Below are 12,825 nucleotides of genomic sequence, written 5' to 3'. Positions count from 1 at the left end.
CATCCAATGACAGCAAGGCCTTACCTATGTGAGGGTCTGCCTCTTGGCTCACCTGGCCCCAGTGGATACGGCTCTATCATCAAGGATTGCCCATATTCATGTAAATCAGAAAAGTGCGGCATACCCAGACACCATACAAGATGCACCATTAATCTGTGCAAGATATCTGACTCCCCAAGGAAAGCAAAAAAGGCATTTGAGGTAAAATCTACCCCTGGCCAGCCAAATGGAAAAGCCTAGCACAAAATTCCTTCCATACCCTAGAGGTAGTCATTTCTAATTCCCAGGACACAAAGGTAGACTTAATGTAGCACGATAAAAGGAAAAAATGAAACATAAGCACTTGCAAAAGCCAAAATTTCCCACCAGTGGGAAATTTAGCATATATAGCAAGTAACCAGCAAAAATAGAATAAAGAATGAGGTTGGTGGGTGGGAAAATAATGTGGACCCTCCTGGTGCAGAGATCAAGAAAGCAGTATGAAGCACTTGGCAGGGAAACCACAAAGCAACTGAGCCACACAAACCCAGGTTTAAACACTGGCCAATCCAGTTGGCCAGCCACTCTTATTACGGCAGTAGGTCCACTGAGGAGCTATAGTGCCAAATTCTGCCCTTACACCCTATTCAACCCATTGGTGAATCAGGACAGAATCTGGCACACTGATGCTGACCTGAGGGCAGCTGGTGTTAATCATTAAATTCCAACTCTAAGCAGTGACTGAAAACAGCAGGTCCCAGTGGGTGCTATGATTTTTCTCACCATAATAAACCACATTGATCTGCAGAGGACTGGTAGAGGACACATGCTCCATAACTGATTGCCACAGGCCCCAGCTGGGATCTGTTAGCACTCTACCCAGACTTGGTATACCCAAAAACGCATACAGGCTCTGAATGGCTTTCTGCCAAGGAGGCAGGGCCTGAATGAGCTATCCTGGTATGCCCTTTTATTGTACAAGGCAGTGAATGGTGCCCTTATGTTAAAATCCTCCTAATATCTCCCTTTTTTATTTTTTAACATGTCCTGAGAAAACTACTTAAAATTCTCTCATGCTTTTGAAACATAAAGATAAGATTCTGTAACAGAGATAGTAAATTGAGACCATATCTCACCAGCTGAAAATGCAACAAATAAATACTACTTCCTAAATGTTTCTTCTAATATGCCATTGAACTTTTTTGAAAAAAATCCCATGCCATACAAAGTCTGGTTTCTATGCAAAGAGGTCAGATTGTGCTGTGTGCATGCAGGGCCTGTATCGGACTGCATTACACAAAGAGGAGTTCCAGTGGATGGACTACGAGTTCCCAGAGGTGCAGGGTGACCACACATGCTGCGCAGCTATTCCTTTGGTGGATGTGCTCCATTCTCCATCCCTAAGATAGCTCTGGTAGCACAGGGCACACCTGCTCTATTTGTGGCCACTAGGGTGGACCAGTTACTGTGCTCCCCAGAATGCAGGGACTATGATTATTTCTGGCCCTTGAGAGGGGGATGAAAGGAAAGAGAAGGACTCTTTAAATTGTCCTTCCCCACCCTGTGTGCACCCAGGCAAATACCATGAAAAATCTCATCCATACTATATACTTTCCCTCTGTAAAGAATCTAAATACATAGTTACACAAGGGATATTCAGTAGTTAATAAGATGGAATGGAGAGGGCAGTAGCTGCAAAATGTTGGGACATTTTTTCAAGCACTACCCTGAAACTATCTAGGATAGTATAGATAGGATGTATAAATATCTCCTGTCTGTGTGTTCCATTCTATGCATCCGAAGAAGTGAGCTGTAGCTCACGAAAGCTCATGCTACAATAAATTTGTTAGTCTTTAAGGTGCCACAAGTACTCCTGTTCTTTTTGCGGATACAGACTAACACGGCTGCTACTCTGAAACCTATCTAGGATAGTGTGTTTAAAACACAGGAAATCTCACCTGCTTGGCAAGTAAATTAACTGATCTTGCACATTCATTGACTTTTCAGCCTAAAAAGTTTATACATTATATGTTTGGCATGCACTGTAGAGATTTTTATAGCCTCTTAACAACCTATATGTTTGACAAATTAACAAGAAAAAGATCCCTTAGAGCTTTAACTGGAAAAGTGGGTAAGAATTAGCAGCTTCTTTTCTTTCTTTTTCCTACTGGAGAACTGTAACAGCACCAGCCATTTAGCAAAGAACTATAGATACCTGGTGTGTGACAATGTCTCCATAATTCCCTGCCCACCTGCAGATACTTTGAACTAATCAAAGCTGTCCTGCTGTTTTTGTTATTCCTGTTAGTGCTGTCTCCAGAAGGTGATTCTTCTGGGAATAAAGTTATAATATCAAGTAATCAGCATAGTTTGACACTAATTAGTTGACATTAATTACAATACCAAGTAATCACTAGTGTCTGACACAGTAATATCAATTCTGGAAGAACTGCTTTCCTAGGCAGCACATCTGGGAAAGGTGACATCAAAGACACTGATACCCTCCATAGTTAGATCAATTTGGCAAAACACCTAACTTGTTTATGACAATTCTCTTGTCACTTACACTGGCTTTACACTGGTGTAAGTTTACCTTTGTTTTCCATATCTACTCTGAAGGCATAATTCTTTTGCAGAGCCAATTCGGTCACATGGAATCCACACAAGATGATGGGAGTTTTGTTACAATGTTCGGCCATTCTGATTCGGGAAAAGGTCTGTTTTATATTGTTTGATAGTCTTGCAATAGAACAATTAGTGAAATGAGTGCTGAGTTTTTTAGGACATGTTGCAAGGCCTGTTTCTCTGTAGGCTTCTTTCTGAAGGGAAAAGTTGGGTAGATTTATGTTTGTTTTATTTGGAGGAGGAGGTAAGTACTTTTTCCTTTTTCAGCTTTTGGTTAACACAGTAAACACTATGGGGCAAGATCCTCAGATAGCTTCAGTGATGTCAGTGGAGTCATGCTGATATATACCAGCTGAGGATCTGGCCTTGTGTTTTTATAAAACATTGTACATGCACCCTGTGACTTGATAATTGGACAAATGTTAGGCTTTAAAAATAAACAGCAAACATTTTGCATTGCACAAGTGGCTTAAGAGTTTAAAATCTTGTTGGAAAGCAGCCACATTACCTTTTGTTCTGCTCCAGAAGCAATTTTAGGACTTTCTCATCAATGGGAGCAGGATTAGGATCCGCATACTTCTCTTTCAATATGTGAATATTATCATCTATGAGCAGGACATTTTAATTTTTCTAATTTCCATTAACTTATCTAACTACCAGTCTTGGAAATGGGTACTTAGAGAGGCAGTGTGGTCTAGTCTCTAGCGCAATGTTTCTCAACAACCAGTCCGTAGATTGGCGCTGGTACCTGAGAGCTCACTGACACAGTTTAGGAAGGCAGCAAGCTGGTCCCTGGCATCAAAAAGGTTAAGAAACACTGGTCTACTGGATATATCACAAGAGTGGGACTTGGAAGGCCTCAGTTCTAGTCATGCCATGACCTGCTGGGTGACCTTGGACAAATCACATCATCGCTCAGTGCCTCAGTTTCCCCAGTATAAAATGGGGATAATTGCCTTTGTAAAGTGCTTTGAGATCTAAAGATGAAAGTATAGTGTACGTTCTTAATATTATAACTCAGAACATGAGAACTTTGGTTTCTCTTTATATTTCTGTGTAGATCTTATGCAGTCAAGGAAAAATAGTATTACTAATCGAGCTAGTGAAGACGTGGAACAGTTCTTTTTATTTTTATTGTTAAAGCATACTAGATGTGTCTAGTATGGGCCCAGTTATGCTCATACTTATTACTGATGTTTAGTAGTACCAGAGTTGGGCCCTAAATGGAGTTGAAGGCTTCCTCCACACTTTAAGTTAATTTATGTACCAGACTGAGCTTACGCAGTCTCACAGTTCAATATAAACATATAGCAACAAAGAAAATGACAATGAAAAATTAACTCTCAAAAGTCTTATTTTCTAAGAAAGAGAAGTCTCATATTCTAGAATCAGGGGCGGCTCCAGGCATCAGCACGCAAGCACGTGCTTGGGGTGGCAAGCCACTGAGGGCGCTCTGCTGGTCGTCGCGAGGGTGGCAGGCAGGCTGCCTTCGGCAGCTTGCCTGCGGAGGGTCCGCTGGTCCCGCGGCTTCGGCGGACCTCCCGCAGGCATGCCTGTGGGAGGTCCGCCGAAGCCACGGGACCAGCGGACCCTCTGCAGGCAAGCCGCCGAAGGCAGCCTGCCTGCCATGCTTGGGGCGGCAAAATGCCTAGAGCCGCTCCTGTCTAGAATCCAGGAGTATAAGGCAGGAAACATTTGTTTGGAATACTAAGAATTCAAATACATTTAGGCTGGTATTTTCAGTAATATTATTTTTAAGTATTGTTAAAACTTATTTTTATCTCAGTGTGATATGCATGTAATGTCTCAGTGTGATATGCATGCAGCTTCACCACTTGAATAATCAGGAACTTAGACATCTAAATGACCAACTTGAGAGCACAAAATTATGTCTACAGCTTGCGCCCTCAAAGCAGGTCAGTATCTGAAAATGTGGTCCCTAAAAGTACAATTTTTCTACAATATATTTTTGTTTGTATATATTCAATGGACATATTCAATGGATATATTTACATATGCGTTATATATATTTGCTTTTTCATAATAGGGTATACTTCAAGGTTGCAATCAGATGTGTGCAGGATATCTGTTCCAGCAAGATAAACAATATGATATATCCTATGACACTGGAGATAAAGCAATACAATGTGGTCGTCATGTGGACATTTTCAAATTCTGGTTGATGTGGAAAGCCAAGGTAAACAATAAATGTCCAATTAAAATGACTCAGAAATATATTTAATTTGTGTGTATGTAAGAGAGAAAATACCTACATTGTTTCTTTAAAAGAGTTGTTTGGACTTTATGGAAAACTTAGAAAACAAAGTTTGGTTCTATGAAGAGCTTTGCCTGATAAAGGACAGCAGGATTGGTTCCCAAGGCCCTGAGACAGCAAACACTCAGGCTCATGCTTAACATTAATCACATTGAAGTCAATGTGGCTTTTCATGTGACTAATGTTGAGCACGTGCATAAGTATTTATGGGATAGGGGACCCAAATTTGCAGGTAAACACATTTCCTTCCTGTTAATACTTCTTTCTTGCTCTCTACATGAAATTGTAATACTCTGTGGCCATTCCTGCAGTGCTCAGTCAGGCAAAATTACCTAAATGTGTGATTCAGTTGATAAGGTGGCCACAATCTAATCCTTTATAAAATCATAATTATTGCTGTGGCACACTCTAAATTTATATAAAGAGGATTTTTACTTCAGAGGAGGATTAAACAGCACATAACCTCTGATGAATAAAAGCTCCTGTTTACTACAAATTTCTTTAATATTAAGAATGAGGGAAGCAAATAACAAGTATGCTTCTCTATTTCTGTTTTTTAAACAAAATATTTTTTCAAAGTTTTCTCTGAGTTACCAGAGTGTCTTTAAAAATACTGCAGCAAAGGAAATACAACTGAATATTAACATTCAGATTTGCAAAAGCATGAAGAATTATTGGAACATCCTAAATTATCTTTACTTGTGTTCATTTTACCAATTACTGTGGTATCCAACACAGATTTGGTGGCAGTTCTGAGTACACTGAGTACCAATTCTTTCTCCAAATCAAACCTTTTTGAGGCTGCAGCTCCAGAACATAAATCCACCTATGATTAATTAAAATTGAACTCTGACTCATAACTTGAAAATGTTATATGTATAATACTAATCACCATTGGCTGACTACAGAACTCTGTCAACCCTGAGGCACCCATAGATCAGTTGGCCTTCTAAAAATCAGTCTAGCATGTGTTTTCAGTGCCGTTGGCTTTCTTCGACAAAATCAGCAGTCATTCTGACCACCCTGTGGCCCTCTCTTGGCAGGCCAACCTCACTACAAACATTCTCTTTTGTGGTTGAGAGCCTGGGCAGCGGGTATCAGAGGCCAGGGGAGACTGTGCATCCCCAAACAGCCTGGCATGGCTTCATCCAGGCTCCTCCCCCAGGCTCCTTCCTGCAGTTCCCGGCGCTCTACCGTGGCCCAGGCTGGCTGGGGCTGGGATGGGCTGGCCTGCCACTAGGACTTGGGGCAGCTGGCACTGGGGCCAGGGCTGCGCCGCCCACCTGGCACTTGGACCACATCTCCTGGCTGCCTGGCATTCTGGGGTGGGGGCCCTGGACTGCGCCTCCCAGCCACCTGGAACTCCGGGGCAGGGGGCACTGCGGCCATGCCGCTGGGCCCTTCAGGGCTGGGGGCGCTTAGGTGGCCCAGGGCTGGGACCGGGAGCTGTGATGAGGGTGCTTTGTGCTCATGCGGGGGAGGTGCAGGGCCTAGGGCAGAAGGGGAAGGGCCAGGGGCTAGCCTCAACAATGGCCAGTTCACTGGCCGCTCATGGTTGAGAGCCATTTAGCACACCAAAATCAAGCGTGAATATAGAACAGATGTGAAGTGCAAAATCTTCCTCTGCCTGAGAGGCTAGAGCACCAGTGTGGTGTGTGAAGAACCTGACTGCCAGTCACTGGTGCAGAGAGGGAGAATAGGAGGAAGACTGTTGTGTTTAATATTATTACTATTTATTATTTGCATTGTTTTAGTGCCTAGGAGCCCCAGTCATGGAACAGAAACCCAATGTAATAGGTGCTGTACGAATACATCAAGAGGAGGGGATAGCTCAGTGGTTTGAGCATTGGCCTGCTAAACCCAGGGTTGTGAGCTCAATCCTTGAGGGGGGCCACTTAGGGAGCTGGGGCAAAAATTGGTCCTGCTAGTGAAAGCAGAGGGCTGGACTTGATGACCTTTCAAGGTCCCTTCCAGTTCTAGGATATTGTTATATCTCCAATTATTACCTATTATTCTTTTTTTTTTTGTCTCCAGCCCCAACGAGCTTACATCTAAGCAATAGTGTGATAAGGCCATATTTACACTTCAGAAGTGGAGTAGGATGTTTGTGATTCTTTCTTAAAACAAATTGTAGACCCCAGACCACACCACAAAATTCAACTGAAGAAATTCAAATTTCTGAAAAATTGAGGCACTCAGACTCAGCATTTTGGTCTGGGTCTTTTATAGAGGCTGCCTTTCTCAAAGCTATCAGCTCTGAGATTTTGGGTTGGACTCACTTCTAGTAAATTGGATGTTATATATATTGCAACAACTGCCTTTGGGTCATTTTTTGGAATAATGATACATTGGAAGCTGTGGAGGTTTTTCTTCCAGCATTAACAGCTGCCAAAAATGAGCACAAATTTGCCTCCAAAATAGACAGTGGGCTTAATGCAATATTTATCTAAGCCCTTGAATCATCTTGCAAATATTCTTTCAGTGTGAATTTTATCCCAGTATAGAGAACCTGCATCACAGATACATAACGAGGGTGGCATTAAGGGCTTCACCGGTGCTGAAAGGTGACCTGCAAGGGGGAAAAAATGTGTACATGCCCTTATTTACCTTTTCAATGAAGCACAAAGGTGGTCTGGTTTTTTTTTTTTTAATGCTTTATTTTTCTAGGGTTGTTTTTGTTTGTTTGTTTGTTTGTTTGTTTGTTTGTTTGTTTGTTTGTTTGTTTGTTTGTTTGTTTGTTTGTTTGTTTGTTTGGAGGACTGGAGAATGGGTGGGATTATGACATTACAAAAGACCAGCTGGAAAATTGAGCAACTGAGTGGGGAAATGGATTTTCAGTCAAACTATTTAAAACTCCTTATTTGCTTTCTAGCTTGTTTTTCTTAATGCAAATTCCTGACCAACAACTGGGAGAAAAGATTTAAAACTCTCCCCAATTCTCTAGTCCTCCAGTAAAAACAGAGGAGCCAAGATTTACTATTCCTGATATTTTGAAGGCAAAAAAAAACAAGCTGAAATATTTATCTTCTTAAAAGACCTTTATTCATCTATTTATGTATTTATTTTTATTTATTTATCGCCATAAAGTTCTTTTAAAAACAAAATAGTGCACAAACAAAATAGTAATTCTTTTGTAGATCACATGTAACCATGTGAATTTCACTATTTACAAAATAAGTTTCACTAAAAGTAGTCTTTATTTCTGTGGTCATCTTTTTAACTTGCAAAATGATAGTCCTGTTATATATTTTATTTTCTGTCCAAACCTAATTACTAGAAATGGCTAGATTGTACAAGAAAAGAGGGGAAACTTTTTTAACTAATAAAACATTTTCTTTTTAAAATAGGGTACAGTAGGATTTGAAAATCAGATCAACAAATGTCTGGAATTGTCAGAGTACCTCTATACTAAAATTAAAAACAGGGAAGAATATGAGATGGTTTTTGATGGAGAGGTAAGTCATTACATAGACCAAAAATATTTTTCATGTAACTTGACATCTGGGAACTAAGTTTGTATACATTTCTTGGAGCAATCTTGAAATTTCTATAGGTTTCTCAAGAGCTCATAGCTATGTATGAAAAAGAACAACATGGCCATTGACATATGGGCAGAATGAACTTCTCTATGGATTTCAATTATGAACACAGGGATTCCTCCCCTCTTTTTTCTTTTCTTTTCACCTTAAAGGACTGTATTGGGCCACAAGCTGAACACTTCAGATGGTATTTATCAACAAAGAGCCAGATTCTCATAAGAATGTAGTGCAGAGGAACTGGTGTGACTTAGGGTATGAAGATGGCCTTAATAAAGTCTATTCATGCTGACATTCCAGAGGTTGTCACTGTTGGTTCTCTGAAAGCTGCTACCTCCTCTGCTGCTGGTGCCTCTGCATAAAGTCTTGGTTGATACACACTTTTGTCTCTTCACTTACTAAGAGGAGGAAAATCAGTTACCAAAAGACAGACCTGCCTGTGTACAATGTCACTGAATACGACCGGGGGCTGTCTGGCACTGGAATCTTGAAAGGGACATCCTCTTAAAATTACATAAGTGTTGAACAATGTTTGTACTTCATGAGCACTCTAGAATATTGTAAACGGGACAATGCATAGTGAATCCAAGATGGCGGCTGCAAGTAGACTGAAGTAGCAATATTATACAGAATGTATTGTTTCTTAATATATAGAATTAACAGCCTTAATAAAATGTATGGATTCTACTTCTGTAATAAAATATTCAATAACAATTTATTGTCCTTCAGGAGATTGGTGTGGGTGATCCATATATTCCTATTATGTTTATTCACTTATGTGTTTGTTTTTTCTTTTTTCAGCCTGAACACACAAATGTATGTTTCTGGTACATTCCTCAGAGTCTCAGGGGCATACCAGACTCTGAGGAGAGAAGAGAAAAGCTACACAGGGTATGCAGCTCACATTAAATGTAAAATATATTGATTCATTTCTAAGCCAAAGGGTTCTATTTATCTAAAATAACATATCTCTGCATGTGCAGATTCTGAGCCAGGTTTCCAAAATAGAGTTGATGGAAATTTGGGATTTCCATTTAGCAAGGGAATGGGGAATTCTGTAAAATCGTTGTTCTGGAAATGCCAGTACATGGTATTTCCCAAAATAATTATTTCCTGCAGGACCCTGGCAGCTGCTCACTGAGATTGTCATGATTCTTGACAATGATTCTTGTTATTTTCACAGCTGCTTTTCAGTGATGGGTGAAAGTGACAAGAATAATGTCCCTTTCAGTCCACATCTGTCAGATTTTCAAGGGTCTATGTTTTTGGGCAGCCACATCATGCAGACTGTCTAGGACCAGGAACCCCAGGGTTTTGAGACTCCTAGGCCAGCTATCTCCCTGGACTGCCCAATCCCTGCAGCCTGGGGAGTCAACAGCTCAGAGAGCCATCGAGCCCAGGATCCTGGAATCTGTGGGCTCCAGGAGCAGTCTCCTTGGTAGGACTGCCTCTGAGCTGTGAACCATGGAAGCCTGTGCTCCTCAGCAGCACACCAGCTGAGCTGGCAGGAACCCGGGCAGGTGGCTAGTCAGTTTGTTGAACCCCATACATTGCTATGAAACACTTTGGGTACAACAAATCAGCATTTTCTAAACCTATTTCACTGGAAAATTGCAGACCAGCTCTACCCCAGAGTTCCATGTTATGACTGGCCTCTGGACCTTGACACTTCGTCTCCTGTTCTTATTGGGGCTGAAGTTATATTTCTCCTTTGAAATCAGACATGGAACGTATCCAGTTCTTCTAAAGTATATTGTTTTGTGGCAGCATTTTGGATAGTTCAGATTGGGGTGAGGTTAAGAATACAAGAGAGTAAAAGAGATTACAGTTGTCAAGATGAGATAATCAGACCCTGACCAAGAGTTTTTTGTGGTGGGAATAGAAAGGAGAAGGCAAATTGGTGATATTGTAAAGGAAGAACCAGCAGGATTTTGTGGCAGCATCACTGCGAGGAAAGAAGGACAGGGAGGAATTAATAAAATTACTTGTGTGAATCTATGGGACAAGATGACTAATGGAATTGCCAACAGCGATAGAAAAGAGAGGGCGAGGGAAAAGTCTGTGAAGAAAGATAAAGTGTTTGATCTGACCATGTTAAGAATGAGCTAGTGATGAGACATTGTGAGGGTACATCTTCACTACCCGCCATATCGGCGGGTAGCAATCGATTTCTCGGAGTTTGATATATCGCGTCTCATCTAGACGCAATATATCGAACTCCGAACGCGCTCCCGTCGACTCCGGAACTCCACCACCGCGAACGGTGGTGGCGGAGTCGACGGAGGAGCCGCGGACGTCGATCCCGCGCCGTGAGGACGGGTAAGTAATTCGAACTAAGTACTTCGACTTCAGCTACGCTATTCGTGTAGCTGAAGTTGCGTACCTTAGATCGACCCCCCCCCCAGTGTAGACCAGGCCTAAGACATCAAGGAAAAAGTGTCAAATGGCACCCAGAGATAGACACTGAATGGCAGGGACTAGGTCAGGGGTGAAGTAGTTCTGGGAATCATCATTTTAACTTGCCTGTGTACTCTACCGAGTCTTCTCAGATAGACCCCAGATTTCACAAGACTAAATTGTGTCACCCTTATTCACGTGGAGTACTACTCAAGATGTATAAGGGTGGCAGAATCTGGCCCATAATTAGGCAAGGAAAGGCAAGGTGCTCTGCTCTTTATTGACAGATACCGTGCAACTGTTAAGACTTTGATGGATTTTTTTCTTTGAAAATGAAAATAAAGAAGATAATTGTAATAACTTCATGGTGCTGTAAAACCAATCGAAATGTTTCCATGATTTAAAAAAAAAATACCAGTTGAAAGTTTTCTTTATACAATAGGGCTGGCTGAAAAAAGGCTTTCTGAGTAAACAAAAATTATAACGGAAAGTGTCTCCTTTCCTTGTTTTTTGATACAAAGTCTACAATTTCCACTGAAAATTCCTACAAAGACAAAAAAAAAGTCATGTTTGTTAAAATTTTCCAATGAATTCTTTTCCTGACCTGTTTTAACAGTTAACGATGCACTTTCAGTGTTTGTCATCCAAATACTGAAGCATTAAAAAGTTGAAAATGAGACTATAAACCAGAGTGAAATTGGGTTTGTTACTTTTCATTGTCCAAACTATAAGAATTTCAATAATTAATCAGAAGAATAAATAGTGACACGTAAATTTAGATTTGTAAATTCTTCCAGTACTCTAAGATGTTATTAGTAGCTTAATAAGGAATAGTTTGCTTAAGCTATGGTTTTTAAGTTGACATCGTTGTTAATCATAACATCTTAGATTATTAAGTATGGAAGAATATAAACATCTAATTTACATATCACTATTATATATACATAAAATATGTAATCAAGCATTTTCTTTCTACAGTTTTATGTAAACATCTGTCTCTGGTGTAATTGCTCTCTTTTCTAAATTAAGAAATATGGTGACTAGTAAGAAAGGAAAAGGGTTATAAATTGCTTTCCTATTTTGTTTTAATTATAAAGGTGGCACCGAAAATCAAAGCTCTGATGATGGAGTCAGGTACCACAATGGTTGGATATCAGCCACAGGGAGATAAAGTCAACTTCTTCCGAATGGTTGTCTCAAACCCGGCGGCAACTAAGTCTGACATTGACTTCCTCATTGAAGAAATAGAAAGATTGGGGCAGGATCTGTAATATTCTTGGCAAACTATTTATTCCTCTAGTCCACTGTTTTCCAGCACTGGCTATTTTTTACCCAGTTCTGCAGAATACCCTTTAAGGAAATTCCCTTTCTAAATGTTCCACTCTCCTAAGACACTCTAACACAAAAAAATCTGTAGGTTACTGCAGAGGTGCTGGAACAATTTGTATACTGGGGGTGCTGAGAGCCATTGAACCAAACTGTAAACCCAGTATATGATGGAAACCATTTCAAGCCAGGGGGTGCAGTAGCCCCCACACACACCCAGTACCCCTAGTTCCAGCACCTATGGGTTACTGAAATATATATGTATTGGTAGGTCATTTTACTGAAGGAAAATATATTATCTTGAAGTGTACTATTGATCCTTATTTTAGTCTGTTTATTATAGTCAGCAGGAAACTAATAAGTATTAAAATAGAGAATTAAGAACTCTGCACAATATGTATGTACAGTATATATATATATATATACATTACCATTTATATATATATATATATATATATATATATATATATATATATATATATATATATATATATAAATGGTAATGAATTTAGAACTAAGCCACAGCATGTTTTCCACTTTAAGAGAACTAACTTTTCTTTCAACAGTTAATGATGTGGACAATGTGCGGCAGATCAGTCTAACAAATGCAAATAGCTGTAAAGAAACATTTTAAAAAATGTAGCTTCTTAGGAGCTAAGGAAAATGTTTAATAGTATTAAACCTTAT

General features: G+C 40.1%; 1 protein-coding gene across 5 annotated transcripts in view; it reads left to right on the top strand.

The window, feature by feature from the left end:
• The window catches only part of GAD1 (glutamate decarboxylase 1), a 52,973-nt gene extending 40,693 nt beyond the window's left edge, over positions 1-12,280 (top strand). For all 5 annotated transcript variants that reach the window (XM_039493719.1, XM_039493717.1, XM_039493720.1 and 2 more), the window contains 5 exons: positions 2,616-2,694; positions 4,652-4,801; positions 8,227-8,334; positions 9,217-9,306; positions 11,910-12,280. In XM_039493719.1, coding sequence (XP_039349653.1) covers positions 2,616-2,694; positions 4,652-4,801; positions 8,227-8,334; positions 9,217-9,306; positions 11,910-12,083 — 601 coding nt within the window. In that variant the 3' untranslated portion in view covers positions 12,084-12,280. The remainder of the gene's footprint in view (positions 1-2,615; positions 2,695-4,651; positions 4,802-8,226; positions 8,335-9,216; positions 9,307-11,909) is intronic.
• The last annotated feature ends 545 nt before the right edge of the window (positions 12,281-12,825 follow it).

This window comes from Mauremys reevesii, linkage group 11 (assembly GCF_016161935.1).
Source record: "Mauremys reevesii isolate NIE-2019 linkage group 11, ASM1616193v1, whole genome shotgun sequence".
In the NCBI taxonomy this organism is placed as follows: Eukaryota; Metazoa; Chordata; order Testudines; family Geoemydidae; genus Mauremys; species Mauremys reevesii.
The sequence above is the reverse complement of the archived record's forward strand: the minus strand, read 5'-3'. Positions and strand labels throughout refer to the sequence as shown.